Source organism: Nannobrachium achirus, assembly GCF_963921795.1.
Source record: "Nannobrachium achirus genome assembly, chromosome: 19".
Taxonomy (NCBI): Eukaryota; Metazoa; Chordata; class Actinopteri; order Myctophiformes; family Myctophidae; genus Nannobrachium; species Nannobrachium achirus.
In genome coordinates, this window is record NC_137826.1 from 4,493,012 (window position 1) to 4,510,000 (window position 16,989).

A 16,989-nucleotide genomic window follows, 5' to 3' on the forward strand; every position below is an offset into this window, starting at 1 on the left:
TCTCCCAGGGTAGAGTCTGGGAGTTGTCCATAGACAACGCATTACGCGATGACGTAGTTACTTACTTTGACTGACAGGTCCAGTCAGTAGCCACCAGCGCACCAAAACATCGTCGGCAGAACAGCAAATACGTCTTTTCCAGACAGAAATTCCAAAGGTGCAAACTGTTGTTCGTTTTTGAAGCGGTGAAAGCCGCTTCCAAGGAGTGGCTTTGTGTGTCCCGTTCATGTCCATATATGGTCATTCCAGTCCAGAATGAACAGGTTTTATCTGTCCCGTACATGTGTGTCCCGTTCATGTCCATATATGGTCATTCCAGTCCAGAATGAACAGGTTTTATCTGTCCCGTACATCCAGAATATGTGTGTAACGTCCGTCCCGGTCTGATGATTGGATGATTAAAAATGTCCAATGAGACCATACTTTGAGGATTGGTCAAGCTTCACATGACAATTCGGCCCTCCAGATAAAATCATTCATTCATTCAGAATTGGAAGAATGTATAGATCACAGAGTTCATAGCTCTAGAACACATAGAATAAAAGTTCACCGCTTCACTTCGAACCGAGGTTAGATTTTTAAAGGTATATTCAGTGATTGTATTTCATTCAAATAATAATAAAAATATAATTGGTACATTTTCCATTCATTCTCCTCACTAGAATGTGTGCTGACCATATAAGGACTTCCACCATGGCCCACGTTACGAGCATAGCTAGATTCGGTTTTCAGAGGTGGCCAGCCAGTCCTCGAGCAATCAGAGTAGAGTATGGCCGTAGTTATGTTATGAGGTTTAGTTAGGATCGTCAAAAAAAAGGTTTTGAGAACCACAGTCACTCTGAATTAAGAACGTCTGCTAAATGCCTAGATTGTAAACTACTGAACTCATAAAATGCCACAGTCTCATAGTAAATCTGTATCCTGAAGCTGGATTCGCAGGCCTACCGCTATTCAGTGATTGGGTCTGATGATCAAAATGAGAACATTATAATGGTGTAAAAAATCTTTAAAAAAAAATCCATGCTGTAAGGCGGCCACTTTCATTATCACTGAATACTTAAGTTATGAGATGCCGTTGATTTCAGATAAAACTTCTCTTAATGCAGCATTTATTTGCGATTTGTGAACTCGCGTCGGACATAGGGTCCGCCATGTTTGTTTAGAAAATGCGAGAGCTGTAGCAGCCGCTCGACCAATCAGGAGCGGTGTGAGGCGGGTCGCTCCAAATGCAGCCATTTGATTGGAAATTAGAAAGTAAGTTCTCATAAGGAGACTCTATGGGAGGACCACCAGACCGAGAAAGGAAGCACATTGGTGATGACGTAGCTCGGGATGGCCTGCGAGGCTAATAAAAATCTACCCTTTGGCTGCACCTCATTGGTTAAGGGCTCTGCCTCTGTACTGTCGAGGAGAACTTGACTGATAGATCTTACGTAATTTTGAGGAGAACTTGTAGAAGAAACCTGTAGAATATATTAACAGCAACCACACCCGTAATTTCCAATTCAATTTTTGAAGCGATGAAAACCGCTTCCAATGAGTGGCTTTGTGTGTCCCACGCCCATATATGGTCATTTCAGTCCAGAATGAACAGGTTTTTTCAAAAACAAAATGTGTGTAACATGTCCATATATGGTCATTTCAGTCCAGAATGAACAGGCTTTTTCGAAAACAAAATGTCTGTCACCTCATGTCCATATATGGTCATTCCAGTCCAGAATGAACAGGTTTTATCTGTCCTGTACGTCCAGAATATGTGTGTAGTGTCCCTCCCGGTCTGATGATTGGATACTTTGAGGATTGGTCAAGCTTCACATGACAATTCGGCCCTCCAGATAAGATCATTCATTCATTCATTCAGAATATAAAGAATGTACAGATCACAGATTCATAACTCTAGAACACATAGAATAACAGTTCACCGCTTCACTTCGAACCGAGGTTTGATTTTTTTAATTATTATTATTATTATTATATATTTGTTTTGCTGTTGCGCAGCCTCCACGACCACCGCTCAGTTCACACTGGTGTGATTTTGTTTGACCGCCCTGAATTGTTGCGCAGGTTCTCCAAGATAGCGCCGCCCATGGCTGCTGTGGTGACTACGTGTTGTGTTCTGTCGGTGTTGTTTTGTGTTTGTCTGTTTGAGCGGTGTGAGGCGGGTCGCTCCAAATGCAGTCATTTGATTGGAAATTAGAAAGTAAGTTCTCATAAGGAGACTCTATGGGAGGACCACCAGACCGAGAAAGGAAGCACATTGGTGATGACGTAGCTCGGGATGGCCTGCGAGGCTAATAAAAATCTACCCTTTGGCTGCACCTCATTGGTTAAGGGCTCTGCCTCTGTACTGTCGAGGAGAACTTGACTGATAGATCTTACGTAATTTTGAGGAGAACTTGTAGAAGAAACCTGTAGAATATATTAACAGCAACCACACCCGTAATTTCCAATTCAATTTTTGAAGCGATGAAAACCGCTTCCAATGAGTGGCTTTGTGTGTCCCACGCCCATATATGGTCATTTCAGTCCAGAATGAACAGGTTTTTTCAAAAACAAAATGTGTGTAACATGTCCATATATGGTCATTTCAGTCCAGAATGAACAGGCTTTTTCGAAAACAAAATGTCTGTCACCTCATGTCCATATATGGTCATTCCAGTCCAGAATGAACAGGTTTTATCTGTCCTGTACGTCCAGAATATGTGTGTAGTGTCCCTCCCGGTCTGATGATTGGATACTTTGAGGATTGGTCAAGCTTCACATGACAATTCGGCCCTCCAGATAAGATCATTCATTCATTCATTCAGAATATAAAGAATGTACAGATCACAGATTCATAACTCTAGAACACATAGAATAACAGTTCACCGCTTCACTTCGAACCGAGGTTTGATTTTTTTAATTATTATTATTATTATTATATATTTGTTTTGCTGTTGCGCAGCCTCCACGACCACCGCTCAGTTCACACTGGTGTGATTTTGTTTGACCGCCCTGAATTGTTGCGCAGGTTCTCCAAGATAGCGCCGCCCATGGCTGCTGTGGTGACTACGTGTTGTGTTCTGTCGGTGTTGTTTTGTGTTTGTCTGTTTTTGTTTTTGTTTATGTTATATGTGAAAAAATTATTTGAATGCAAAAATGTAGTATGCCAAAGCAAATTCCTATGTGTATTACACAATGGTTAATAAAGTAATCTGAATCTGAATCTGGAATCGTGCACTTTATGAAAGAAGCATGAAATTTGGCACACAGTTAGAACATGCTATATGGAACATTTTTGGCTATAGGGACATCGCAGATTTGTCTTGGGAAACAATCAAAGTTGGCGTCTCATAGACTTTACTATACAGTAAAATAATACAAAAAATAAATATGCTTAAGTAGCACGTGAGGGGTCAAACTAGGGGTTTTTCATGATTCTGAATCCAATGCAAGCATTTGTTTTGCACAAAAACATTCCTTGGGCTAAAAACGGCCCCCATAAAACCATGGTTTAGTGATGAGTCGTCACTTTTCACAGTTTTGTGGGGGCCGTGAAAGGAAAAGGAATGGTATGGTTTTCGTGCAAAAAAAATGCTTGCATTGGATTCAGAATCATGAAAAAAAAACTAGTTTGACCCCTCACATGCTACTTAAAGCATATTTAGTTTTTGTATTATTTTACTGTATAGTCTGTGAGAGCCCAACTTTGACAAATCTGCGATGTCCCTATAGCCAAAAATGTTTCATATGGCATGTTCTAACTGTGTGCCAAATTTCATGCTTCTTTCATAAAGTGCACGATTTGTGCACGAAACGCTCGGACTATAGGGAATGGCAACGTTGTTAACAATAGACTAGTAAGACTACCACTTAGGATAAAGACCAGCACTGTAGATACATACAACTCACATGTTATCTAAGGGAGAACCGGCTGGCGGACCTCTGACATCACGTTCATGTCACCATGACTCAGCCATAACCGTATAACTAAAGTTGTTTCCAATGCAGCTACGCCCAGTTATGGAGTTTGTTGTCTAACCTCAATGTGTTGTCATGGCATCAGGGGCAAACAAATCAGTCAGCTCCATATATGGGCACAAAGGGGGGCATGCCCATATATGGGCATATAGTACTTATGATATCAGGGATATCCAAATATGGGCTTAAAGGGGAATCTCCATATATGGGTATGAAAGGGATGTGGACTGACAGATACAGAGATCTCCATTGTTGGGCATATCGGTCAGATCGGTAGTGTAGTCATGGCATCAGCCGCAAACAAATCAGGGGATTTGAGAAAAAAAGGGAAAAGGAAAAGGATTGACGAATACAGAGATCTCCATGTATGGGCATAAAAGGGACCGAGACGGACAGAGATCTCCATATATGGGCCGACCTCTATGTATACCTCTATACTAGTTAAACTATAAGCTACTCCGCAGCCCTCACACCTACGTCACACCGCCAATCCGGCCGATTTCTGAGTCATTGTGTTGGGGGCTTTGTCAGAGTACCCGTTTGCGTACCTTTTGTGCCCATATATGGAGATCTCTGTATCTGTCAGTCCTTGTCCCTTTCATGCCCATATATGGAGATCCTTGATGTCATTACACCTTTGAGCAGTCTGTGGACAGTCTTCTAGATGCCTGCTACCATAGCAACCATGACATCATCAAAGTATTCTGTCCAATCAGCGCACACCTGTGACACACCAACTTGGGAGAGTTTGTGGATAAATAAACATTCATTTTTATCAACGTGTCAGAGCTAACAGTTACTTGCTCCCTGTTAACTAATTAGTAATTTAACGTTTTTCGTCGAATGCAAATGGACGGAGAACAGAACTTCAGGTCCGGGAACCAGTCAGATGATGCTGGCACCCCTGTTCAGGATGAGCACCCAGTATCAGATGGGGAGTCTATGAGCAGTGACAAGCATTATTCAGAGGACGATGAAGGCAGGGAGGGTTTTGTGATGCAGTCAGACAGCGAGGAGGAGGAGGATGGAGGCAGCATGAATGCTAGCAGTGACGGGGAGCAGTGGGACAAGAAGGGCGCAAGTGATGATGCCGTTGATGATAAGCCAGTAAAGCGGAAGAAAGCCGTTCTGTCAGACAGTGAGGATGATGACGATGATGATGATGATGATGGCAAGGTTGTTAAACCGTCGGTGAAGAAGATAAGAGTGGTGTCTGACAGTGATGGAGGCTCCGAGGAGCCTGACAGCAACCTGTCTGCCGAGCTGAGGGAGTCCGGCTCAGACAGCGAGAAAGACGAGAATGAGACGAGGATGAACACTGCTGCCAAGAGCGAAGACGAGGAGACGGCGTTTGATAGCCACAGTGAGTCTGGAGAGGAGAAGACGATCAAAGACATCTTTGGAGAGTCTGGGGATGAAGAGGAAGAGGAGTCTGCCTTCAACCAAGAAATGGATAGAGAAAAGAAGGAGGAGGAGGTGGAGAAGGAGGTGGAGGTGGAGAAGGAGGTGGACGTGGACGTGGACCAGGGGGAGGAAGTCGCAACCAGTAAAGACACCAGTTTCAAGTCGGACTTTGATCTTATGAGGGCTCGTAAGAAGGCCCAGCGTGGGAGGAAGAGGAGGAAGAACAGAGATGGAGGAACCCTCATCACCGATGCAGACGACCTCGTCAGTGCCATGATCACCAAGATGAACGAGGCTGCAGAGGAGGACAGAATTCTCAACAGTCAAAAGAAACCAGCTGTAAAGAAGGTAACTCTGCTGCCGATTGTTGTCATGCACCTGAAGAAACAGGATCTGAAGGACTCCTTCATAGACAGTGGAGTGATCTCGGCCATTAAAGAGTGGATCAGCCCTCTGCCAGACAAGAGCCTCCCAGCACTACGAATCAGAGAGCAACTACTCAGGATCCTACAGGAGCTCCCCAGTGTCAGCCAAGAGACGTTGAAAGACAGCAGGATTGGAAGTGCTGTGATGTTCCTCTATAAACACCCCAAAGAGTCAAGATCGAACAAGGATCTAGCGCTGAAACTAATCAACGACTGGTCACGGCACATCTTTGGCGTGTCATCCAACTACACAGCGATGACGAGAGAGGAGAGACACCAGAGAGACCTTGAGCAACAGATGCCACAGAAAAGATCAAGTTCTGACGCTCAGACCGGTAGGGATCTGGAGAAGCAGCTTAATAGAGAGGAAAACGCGCTGATACAAGGTGACACTGGGTTTTCTGCGCGGGCCCGGGTGCCCATGCCGTCTAACAAAGACTACATGGTCCGACCCAAATGGAACATAGAGGTGGAGTTGGAGTCCCACATTGGTCCAGTAAAGAAAAGACATTCTCATGGCACCAAACAGTCGCGCTTTTTTGCTCGCAAACGTCGCTCGGCTACTAAATGTCACGCTGTGAACGTCAGTGTGGACGGAAACCATATGTCACTCTGAGCAACACTGACTCATTTATTTTTTCTCATATCCTTTTTTTTTGCAACAGTCCCTCAATTAGAGGTTGTACAGAAACATTACATGTGTGTAGGAAGCACTATTCTCTTTTCTGTATGTCTGTGGACTGAGGACTGTTACCGGACATTAAATCTGGATGAGGACATTTGATCTAACATCCATTCTCCCTAGGAACTGACTGTCTCTGTCCGTCTACACACAATGCCTGGCTGTCTCTCTTTGTGTGCACCCCTGCACTCACTCTAAAAACAAAAACTAGGCTCTACTCAATTTTATTGGTGAAACATTTTTACACTCAAAAATATTGAGTAAATATTACTGTTATGAAATCAGGTAGATGATACTCAATTAATTTGAGTAAAAGTAACCAAAACTTTTACGTACTTATTAACAACTAAAATTGAGTACAATGACCTAAAGAAATTGAGTAGATATAATTAAATTATTCAGTCAATGCCACAAAAGACTACAAGTAAATACATTGAAATATTAAGTAGATCTAATTGAATATTAGAGTATGATTTAACAAAACAAATATGTCACATTTACTTTATTCATTTACTTTTATTGATTTAATTCATATAGTACCATTTACCCCTTTCATTTACTTTACCTTTTACTCCAGGAGTACATGATGTCAAATGAATACACATGAAATAATTATGCAGATAATTTTTAATCAACTAATTGTGACCAGTGTAACACCACATCAAGTATGAACATTCAACATACTTTAGTATATGTAAATGACATGCAACAATGCCTGCAAAAACAATATGTTTAAAGATAATGATCAGGAAAGGGGTATCCCTGACACTTTTAAAATTCTGTTTACTAAAGAGCAGTGTGTGTTCACAATACTGTATATAAGTACCTCTAATTGAACTGTGCATACTGTAAGTAAGCAGTCTGTCAAACATTATGCACCATAAGAACAATGAGCCCATCAAATGAACAGTAAGTCATAACCACAAAATACATTAAAGACAGTCAGAGGCCATTTGGCATGAAAGAAAATCACAACTTGGAATATGAAATAATAAATAAGCATTTACAGTAGCTCAACATTTAAACATATTGACTATGCACACGTGTAATGTCTATATGCTAAACTGACCTGTTTGCATTATGACTCGAATGCACCAGAAACAAAACACTTTACATTAACTAATTACTATCAGCAACAAATACCATTGCAAAAATGCTGTTTTGACAATAAATCCACTTTCAGTAGGTTATACCCACTTTCTGAGAGCATCTTGCTGAACAGTAGTCGGCAAGCAGACATTTTTTCAGTCTCTGAACTTTGGCTGAAAGGTGTCCAGGATCCAACTCAACTAGTACTTTTTGGAACATCTCAAGACCATATCTGAGGTTCTTGGGGTATCTCAGATTAAAGGCATAGAACAGTCCCAACAGATAGCAGCAGACCCCCAAGATTGTTGAGGGCAGTGATGCCCTTAATCACAATACCTACATCAGTAGGTTCATTCATTGAGTTCTCTTGGTTCTGCAGCAGGTAGATCTTCATCTTCATCATCACCTCCTCTGTCAACTTCTCTTCTACTCTGACAGGTGCACCAGCAGCTTCCTTCCTGCACACATTGTGAAGATAATTGTTTAGAGCTCACTTTCAGGCTAAATGTTACAAGACACACAGACACACATTGAGCAATCCTAGCTGTCTCCACACATGCAGCCCTGGGCATAATCTTTAATCAGTTGGACCAGACATGCAACGGATGCAACAGCCATTCAGCCAATGTCACAACCTCATTCTCTGGACATCACTATGCTGTTCCTTTGCATGTGATGGTCTCATCCACGATGACATTAAAACGTCAAAACATTTATTTTACTAACTTGAAAGTCCTTGATCTTGACACTATCTTCTTCCAGATGGTCGATGAGACATCGGATGATGACCTCTCGTGTTCGTTGATTGGGGATTCCTCTCTGCCTTAGTAGCTATTAAGACATACATTTAGAAATGAATAATCAGGAGAGAGAGAGTTGCAGGGGATAAAGATGAGTTTAGCATAAATTAATATAGTAATTATTGTCATTAGCCAGGTGAAATATAATTAAAGCAGTTAGAGTAAATGAAAGTTTCATACCTGAAGTACAATACTCATTTGTGCCCAAACTGCCCTTCTTGGACGGGAACATGGACAGTAGTTTGGGGGTATAGAAGTCCAACATTGCCATACATTTTGGCTCAAGATTCAGTGTGGTGATCATCCTGAACTTTGCACTAACCTGGAAGACAGAGATGAGGGGAAGAGAGTAAAAAAGAAGACATGTAGATAATAATGTAGGCCTATACCTGTGCATTTTATCTTCATTGTACACACCATTGTATGCAGCTGTGCATAGCTTGTAATAAATGCAAAAAGTCACAATGACTAGAGGGCTTGCACATTCCTCTCACTGTAACCTTAACTAGCTGCAAACCTTTGTAAATAACATAAGTTATACCCAATACATTTGTGTAGCCTATATGCACAAAGATACAGTAAATCTACTTACCAATATTTGCAAACACTCTCCAGGTTTCTTGTTGAAGAAGATGTGTGCTGCTGCTGTTTGTTGACAGAATGTTCCAGTAGAATTTTCCCATGAACCCTTTTTTTCCCATGAACCCTTGTGTACAATTTTGAATCTTAGTCATAATCTACTCAATTGTTTAAGTTGTTGTGAGAGATGAAAGATTATTAAGTTGGAATGAATAATAATTAAGGGTCTTTTTAAATTGATCCATATAAGTACTCCATACTCAAATATTATGAAGGAAAATTACCAAAACAAATTGAGTATAATTCATGAATACAATCAGTTGGTCAAATACTAATTTATTCTCATGAAATTAACTCAAATAATATATGTACATCTAACTCAAAAAGAACAGTTGGATTTTTACTCATTTTGTTTGGTGTGACCTACTCAAACAATCACATACATGATATTCAGTGATTTTATTGAGTAAATATTACTTTTTCTAATAGTGCTATTTACTCGGTCACAGAATCCTTTCTTAGAGTGCTGTTCAGGCAGCTGATTAGATGTTACACAACGCCGATAAGGCATCTTTAGGATATGGAGAATTTGATACAATGATGCCAATAGAAGCAACCTGGCCCTTACCATTTATATTATGTTGTGATATCATGTTTAGCCTGACAACAGTGACAACAGTGTGTGAAGCATGACCAAAAGCTTCACTTTTACGTTTGTGCAAAAGTTTACAAAAAGCATGTTTACTTTGCTGGCCAAAAGTTGAGGGAGGGCGAGTACTGCAAAGGTTCTCAGACCGGATACAATAGTGTGTTGCCTATGGCAACCACACTAATCACACACCAGATTATTTCTGCAATCAGTTAATAAAAACAAGCAACAGACATCATTATCACACCAGGAATGCCAGGCTTTGGTCGGTTAACATTTTTCCAAAAACTAATCTTATTAAAGGCACAATTATCTATCAATCAATATCATTCTGGAACTTGTTACCATCTCACATTAATCTCACACAATACAATTTCAAGAAAACATTAAAAACACACTCGATGCAGCTGACTAGAATCATCGTTACTTGCGCCAGCTTTCGGTGCCGCATTAACCAGTCAACAGTACAAAGGCAGGGCCTTTAGCCAATGAGGGAGCACCTTCTTGGTAACGTCACATCAACAAGTGCGTCCTGATAAATAACAAGGCGCAAGTTGGCACCTCGGGTGCAGTCTAGTTATTATTGTGGTTGGTTGGCTATAGGGCAACAAACACACTGTTGTTCTCGGTCCGAGTTTATGGAGGAACGTTTAGCCAATTAGGAAGCAGCATTCTTGTGACGTTGTGACGTCACCTTTATGCTGCTTCCTCATTGCGAATAGAAGGGGTGCAATTTCTATTAAGGTTTACTTCTCTATAACGTAACCCTTAACCCCATTGACTTCAATGGGAAAATGTAAAAATGGCTTCCATTTTTCCCTTTTCACCCAAACGTCCATTGAGTTCAATGGACACTATTGTTGTAACTTATAGAATAACCCCAAAGACTTTATAGAGTAACCTTATGTTGTATTTATTTTGTGTTGTATTTATGTTATGTTATTATAACCTTAGTTGTGATGTTTTGGCTAATGAGTTATTTGTCATGTCATGCTTTACGGTTACGCTTACTTAACAGCTGTTCACCCAGCCCACAGTGAGTCTGTCCATTGTGCTGAAGTGGAAGTGGTCAAACTCTCTCTGTAAATTTTTCACTCTCACCCACAGAAATGTACCGTGTACTGCAATATTTTCATTTGGACCCATTAAAAAAACAAATAGACAGAGTGTGTGTGAGAGAGAGAGAGAGAGAGTCTGACCACTTCCACTTCAGCACCAAGGGCTCAGAGAACTGCTGACAGGAGTAAAGGTTGAAACCATTGCGGAAATGTGATGTATCGTTTTTATGAAAGTGTTTATTTATCGTAGTCTACTTTGATGTATTAGTCTTTTTTTAGGACCACAATGGAAACTAGAAATACTGTTACTACGAAACAGTGTGGGCTCGCTCGTGACTATACTCTGCAGTAGTGATGTGTCGGTCATGAATGACCCGTTCAAATGAACGGATCTTTATGGTGAACGAAATCAAACGGGTCACCATCCCGAAAAGACCCATTCAACCGTTCACCGGCTCCTCTCTCTCTCCCTCTTTCCTGCATTGGACTGTGTTGTGTGCGCTGGGGGCGGGCTCTCCCTCAGGCAGCACTGAGCCAGAGAACTCATGTACGATTCCACATAACGTGTGGGTGACTGGGGGGTGGGTGGAGAGTTTCAGCTCCGATGCGAGAGCCGAGATGAGATGAGTGACTGACTGAATGATTGACCGACCGACCGACCGACTGACTGCAACGAAAGGGGGAAAGTAGCCTAGTCTACCGTTCATTTTCTGCAACAAGTGACCGACTTGTTAACGTGATACTATACTGTCTCAGCCTAGTCTACCGTTCGTTTTCTGAACGAATTGTGACCGACTGTCTCTCTCCTTGACTAATACAGTAGCGGTAGCCTACTTAACACAAATGACACAAAGGAGTTAGATATGTAAGCGCCCAGTCAGGGTGAATGGGTGATTAATATGTTAATACTTAAAGTAGCCTTCCAAAAGTAAAAGTAGGCTACTTATTATGCAGAATGTCCCATTTCACTTTTCAAATAGCTACAAACATCTTTTGAAAATAGCAGATGACTCATTGTCAGCTTGTCTATTTTCAAATAGCCATAACTGATATATAGCTAAAGTGTTTTTTTTCTTCTTTTTTTTTCATACAACTCTAAAAGGAACTAGTAGGCTAACTAAAGCTTTCAAATAAATGTAGTGGCGTAAAAGTACAATATTTGAATCCGAGATAGGCTATAGCCTAGTGGAGCAGAAGTAAAAGTATTGGATACTCAAGTACAAAAACTGTACTTACAGTACTTAAGTAAATATACTTAAGTAAATATACTTAGTTACTTTACACCACTGCATGCACGCACGCATGCACAGTAGCACACACAAGCAGTCTGTATGACTATATAGTATTCTTTGGCTGCAGTTACTTTAGGTAAAGTAAAGTATAGCATCAAAACATTCTACTGTAATCGCTAATTATTGTTGAGTCTGTTCTCTGACAGAAACCAGCAGAGAAGTGAGTGTCTGTTTAACTGACTGACTGACTGAGAAAGGGGGAAGGAGGGATTATCGTTCACACTCTGAACGAGAACGTCGGCTGCTCCTCATTGGCTAAGGGCCCTGCCTTTGTACTATCGGTAATTCTTTTGAGGAGAATAAACTTGACCTATAAAGATTTGGTATAACATAGTGGTGTCGCCTTTCAGCGAGCCCACAATAAGTCCTGGACTGTTGTGTTCTATCCTCAAAGACTTTAACCTGTGCGCTTGTCATATGTACAATATGACAAGCGCACAGGTTAAAATACATCTAAAATACACAGGTCAAATACATCTAAATCAAATCAAATTCACAGCAATTGGTCAGAAATCCAGCAGGAGTGGGTGGGATGGGGGTGCTTAAGAAAACAGTCCTGCAAACGGCACTGCTCTACCCTACACCTTAAAAAAGTCACAGCAAGAGGAGAGGTTATTTCTTATTTCTTATATTTTATGGTTATAATTCTTTATAAATTGCAACCGTAGGTCGCAGTTTACGATCAGAACCGTCACATCTTGACCGTATCTGTACGTACAGGTAACGCTTGTCTTTTTTGTTTTTCTCACGCTCTGACATCTGCGTCACAGTGATGTCACAGTGATGTGGACATCAGGGATCTCCATATAGGGCTATAAAAGGGATTTGGTTCCCCTGGCAGCACAAGGATCTCCATATATGGGCATAAAAGGGATTTGGTTGCCCCTGGCATCACAGGGAACCTCAGGCGTCTGTCTGACTGGTAATAATAGTGATAAGGTGGTTGACGACAACTACTTTGTTGTTGTTCTTCCTGTAGTTGCCAAGGAGCTCTTTGAAGAGATGATATACACCACCACCACCGCTCACTTCACATTGGGTGTGATTTTTGATTGCAGATCTCTTCCGGTATTTACCCTCACCTCAGTGATGGGAAGACAAATCTTCTGTTTAGGACAGCAGTCCTGATCTGTTTTTCCACCCATTGCTACAGTAGATAGAATTTTGGCTGTGTGCAACCGTGGTTTTCGCACAACCGCAGTTGGGCCCATTTTAATGTCAAAAGTGTACATGGTTCGGTACATTAGGCGTAGGATGGGTTGGCTAAAGGCTCAAGACTTGCAATCTGGACTCGCTATTAAGCAACCAAGGCTTTTTTCCGATTTCACTCCTTCCTCCTCCCTCCCCCTCGTGGCTTCGATAACGGCCATTTCCTTAGCTTCTTTCTTCTGGTTCCTCACCTCATACTGCAGCCTATTCTCAATGATCCTCTGGACGATGTCATCGGTGGTGATGACGTTCCCACTGTCCATCATGCGGAATATCCCCCTCTTTCTGGGCTCGTCGTAAGGGTCCGAGCCGTCCTTGTCGGTGAAAACCTCCGACTTTCCGTGACACACCAGGTCCACATTGAAATGATCCAGGAGATCTTTGCCCACTGCGTAGGGGGCCCCAATCACCACCTCCGACACATACTTGCAAGACAGGACACTTAGTGTTCTCTCCTGGACATTCATGATTGGGTAGTTCTTCCCTTTGTAGCGATTCACTTCCTGATCGAGGTGCACGCCTACGATGACACGGGGCCTCTCTGCCAGTTTGTGGACAGCTTCTAGGAAATCGACGTGGCCGGTGTGGAACAGGTCAAAGGCCCCCGTCACATAGATGACTGTGTCTCCCGGCTGGGGCTCCTTCCCAGAGACAACCTGGACGATCTTCTGCGTCGCCTGGAGGAACCGAGACACTCCTGTCCACGGGCTGAGCCCTTTGGGACCCTTCCCAAAGTTGTCTATGTGCTGCTGGAAGTCCGAGTTATCGATGTTGCTGTGATGGGCTTTGGTGATGAGCAGCATGCGACCCACCAGGTCAGTGGTGGAGACTCCCTGCGTCCGCTTGCACTCCCGGTACCGGCCCTCGAGCTTCACCTCCGCGTATGTGTCCTTTCCGTCCACCGTCAAGGTCACGTCATCTCCGTGCACACAGAAGTCACTGTTGTACTTGTTCAGAGTCTCCAGGGTGGTGACATAAGGCGCTCCCTCCACGATCTCATCAACCCACTTGATGGCCCGCACCATCTTATAGCGCTCCGCCTGGGTGAACACCGGAGGACCTTTGTGTTTGGCGATCTCTGCGTCCGTATGCAGTCCCACTAAGAGGTAGTCTCCCATAGCCTTGGCCTGCCTCAACTGGTTAGAGTGTCCGTAGTGCACCATGTCGAAACAACCGTCAGACCACACCCGGACGATGGGCTTGCCTTTGTCAGGGCTATGAAAGGAATCCCCGGGCTCAGAACCATTGTCTCTCTCCTGTGCATTCGGGGCATTGTTGCCATTTTCGATCATTTCGACCGCTTTGGCTAATGATCAAAGCAAAGACGGGAAGAAATATTCAAATAATTCCACTTAAATTAGCCCTAACATTCCACCACAGGGATATTTCATATTGCGCTTCTCAAATTAGACGTCAACACTAATTACCCTTACAACAGAGAGAGGGGGAGAGACCTGTACAAGTACCCCGTCTGTCCTCAGTAGTGTGATGTAGGTTATGATCTTCAGACAATCACGTGATGTCAGAATATATTAACCATGTATGGCTATGGCTATACATGGTGAAAAATAGCAGATATACAAGCTCATAGCGCAGCACTCGGTGCCGCGCTGTGAGCTTGTAGATCTGCTATTTTTCAATAGCTAAGTATAAAATAATTAAGGCCCTTCCACCTTGGGCCCTAGTAACTCAGTCCCACTTTTAACCCCCTTGTGACGCCCCTGTGTCTGATGTCTGTCCATTTAGAACGGGCAGCAACACTGAGAACAATGTCAACGTGGAAAAATATGACGAACATTTTAAAAGCCCATTTATCATTTGGTGCCCCCTCATTGACTGGGGCACTCGCCTAACAGACAATCCAGCCCTGTGACTGAGAAACATTAGTGGTTTTGCTTAGGTGGGGTTGGTTTAGGGGGAATTATGGTAGGCTAAAACAACGCCAACTGTATTTAAAGAAGCATTGAGTTTAAACCATAATAAAAGTTAATCAATCAATCAAAGTGCCTAATATAACATACATTTTCTGTAACGTAGAGGGAGAGCTTTGTGCTCGAAACCTCTGTGGTGCAATAGCCCATCTGTCGCATTGGAGCCCTCAGTGTGTGAGCGTTTATTTATTTATCCTTCTGTACTGTTCGTCGCTCTGCCCAAACTATAGGTTGGGGATGTGCATGTCTGTTCATGCAGGTGTTCAAAGATTTGCCTCTAAAATGGAACCCAGGTACTGTAGGTCATTTCCTCTGTTCTTGTGATAACATTGTCATCCACTCTTACTTTGAAGCTGTCAGCCATCAAAAATCACACCGGTGTGAAGTTAGCGGTGCCTGCCTACTCTGTTTGAAGTGTGTGTGCTGGTACACGGTATATTCACCCAGTGCCAATTATCTAATGTAATCCTGGGTGCTACACTCCCTCTGCCAACGGACTGACCTCATGCTTCCTTCTATGCATAGTAGAGTAGTCCAAGCCGCCTTTTTTCACCTGACAGGGGAGAGTTTCGGCAGCTGGACGTAGCGCATGGAAGGAACCCATTATTCTAACCAGTTCCTTTCCCCTCCATCAGGCACCCTGGCTGGCCATGGGGAGCCAGTATAGAGACCAGGATTACTGCATGTTTTTTTTGTGAGAGTACTTACCCTAGGAGACATGGGGGGAACATACAAACTCCACACAGAAATGGCCTTTTGACAACCCCACTTAGGGTGTCTCCCGTCGGACGGGAATCGAACCGAGGACATTCTACCTGTGAGGCGACAGCGCTACCAACTGTGCCACCGTGCCCCGACGGTACTATATTTGATGTGTGTGACCTGTTCGCTGCTATTCAGATGGTAATACATTCAGACAGTGCTACTCTATTTGATGTGTGTGCGCGGGTATTCAGACGGCACTACTCTATTTAATGTGTGAGCGCTGGTATTCAGATGGTACCACTCTATTTATAGTGTGGGTGCTTGTTGTTGCAATCTTCTGCAGCTGTTTATGCCGTGGCCATACCAATGATATAGCTGAGCATACTGTAGTTAATGTGGATACTGTTCGATATTATATGACCCTGTGTTTTGTTGTAGGGCTGTCGCATTTTTGAGCAGTGGTAAACCGCTCCTAAGAGTGGCTGTGCGTGTGTCTGTAGCCACTTTTCCTCAGCGTTTTGCAATGGCAATGTGTTTTCCTCAGCGTTTTGCCATAGCAATATGTGTGTGTGTGTAGCCATATTACATCATATTACATCACCAATTATCTGTAGTCACTATCTGTAGCCACTTTTCCTCAGCGTTTTGCCAATTATCTGTAGCCTCTATATGTAGCCACTTTTCCTCAGCGTTTTGCCATAGCAATGTGTTTTCCTCAGCGTTTTGCCACCATAGCAATATGTGTGTGTGTAGCCATATTACATCACCAATTACATCCTAGACTTATATCCTAGTCTTTTTGCTCAGCGTTTTGCCATTGCAATGTGCGTGTGTGTAGCCTGTATTACATCACCAATTACCAATTGAAGACGTTACGCAAGCACGACCACCGCTCACTTCACATTGGGTGTGATGTTTTCATATATTAATGATTAGAATGCAAAGAACATACATTCTGTCCTCATTGCACTGGCCAATTAACATGGGTATGGTAAATAAGGTGCTCTCTGAGTTCTATATTTCTATATTTCGAGACATTGGGAATGCCTCTCAGCCAATCGCAATGCAAGGAACTAACTGTGATGTCATCATGATAAAAGGGAGATAAAAGGGGGAAATATGCAGAGTGACTGCAGAATGTACAAATACTGTAATCTAAGACATGTCTGATGATGAGAACTGTCAGGATTCTCCTGAAAGTCAGCT

The 16,989-nt window shown here is 42.7% G+C and overlaps 2 protein-coding genes across 2 annotated transcripts; one reads left to right on the forward strand and one right to left on the reverse strand.

Moving 5' to 3' along the window:
• Positions 1–4,803: 4,803 nt before the first annotated feature.
• LOC308304152 (protein IWS1 homolog) lies at positions 4,804–6,405 on the forward strand (the record flags this gene model as incomplete). The annotated part of the gene is made up of 1 exon (XM_080748711.1): positions 4,804–6,405. The coding sequence occupies one exon, from the start codon at positions 4,804–4,806 to the stop codon at positions 6,403–6,405; it is 1,602 nt and encodes a 533-aa protein (XP_080604837.1).
• Positions 6,406–13,209: 6,804 nt separating this feature from the next.
• On the reverse strand, positions 13,210–14,358 carry LOC308304153 (ethanolamine-phosphate cytidylyltransferase-like; the record flags this gene model as incomplete). The annotated part of the gene is made up of 1 exon (XM_080748712.1): positions 13,210–14,358. The coding sequence occupies exon 1, from the start codon at positions 14,308–14,310 to the stop codon at positions 13,210–13,212; it is 1,101 nt and encodes a 366-aa protein (XP_080604838.1). The 5' UTR covers positions 14,311–14,358.
• Positions 14,359–16,989: the final 2,631 nt, after the last annotated feature.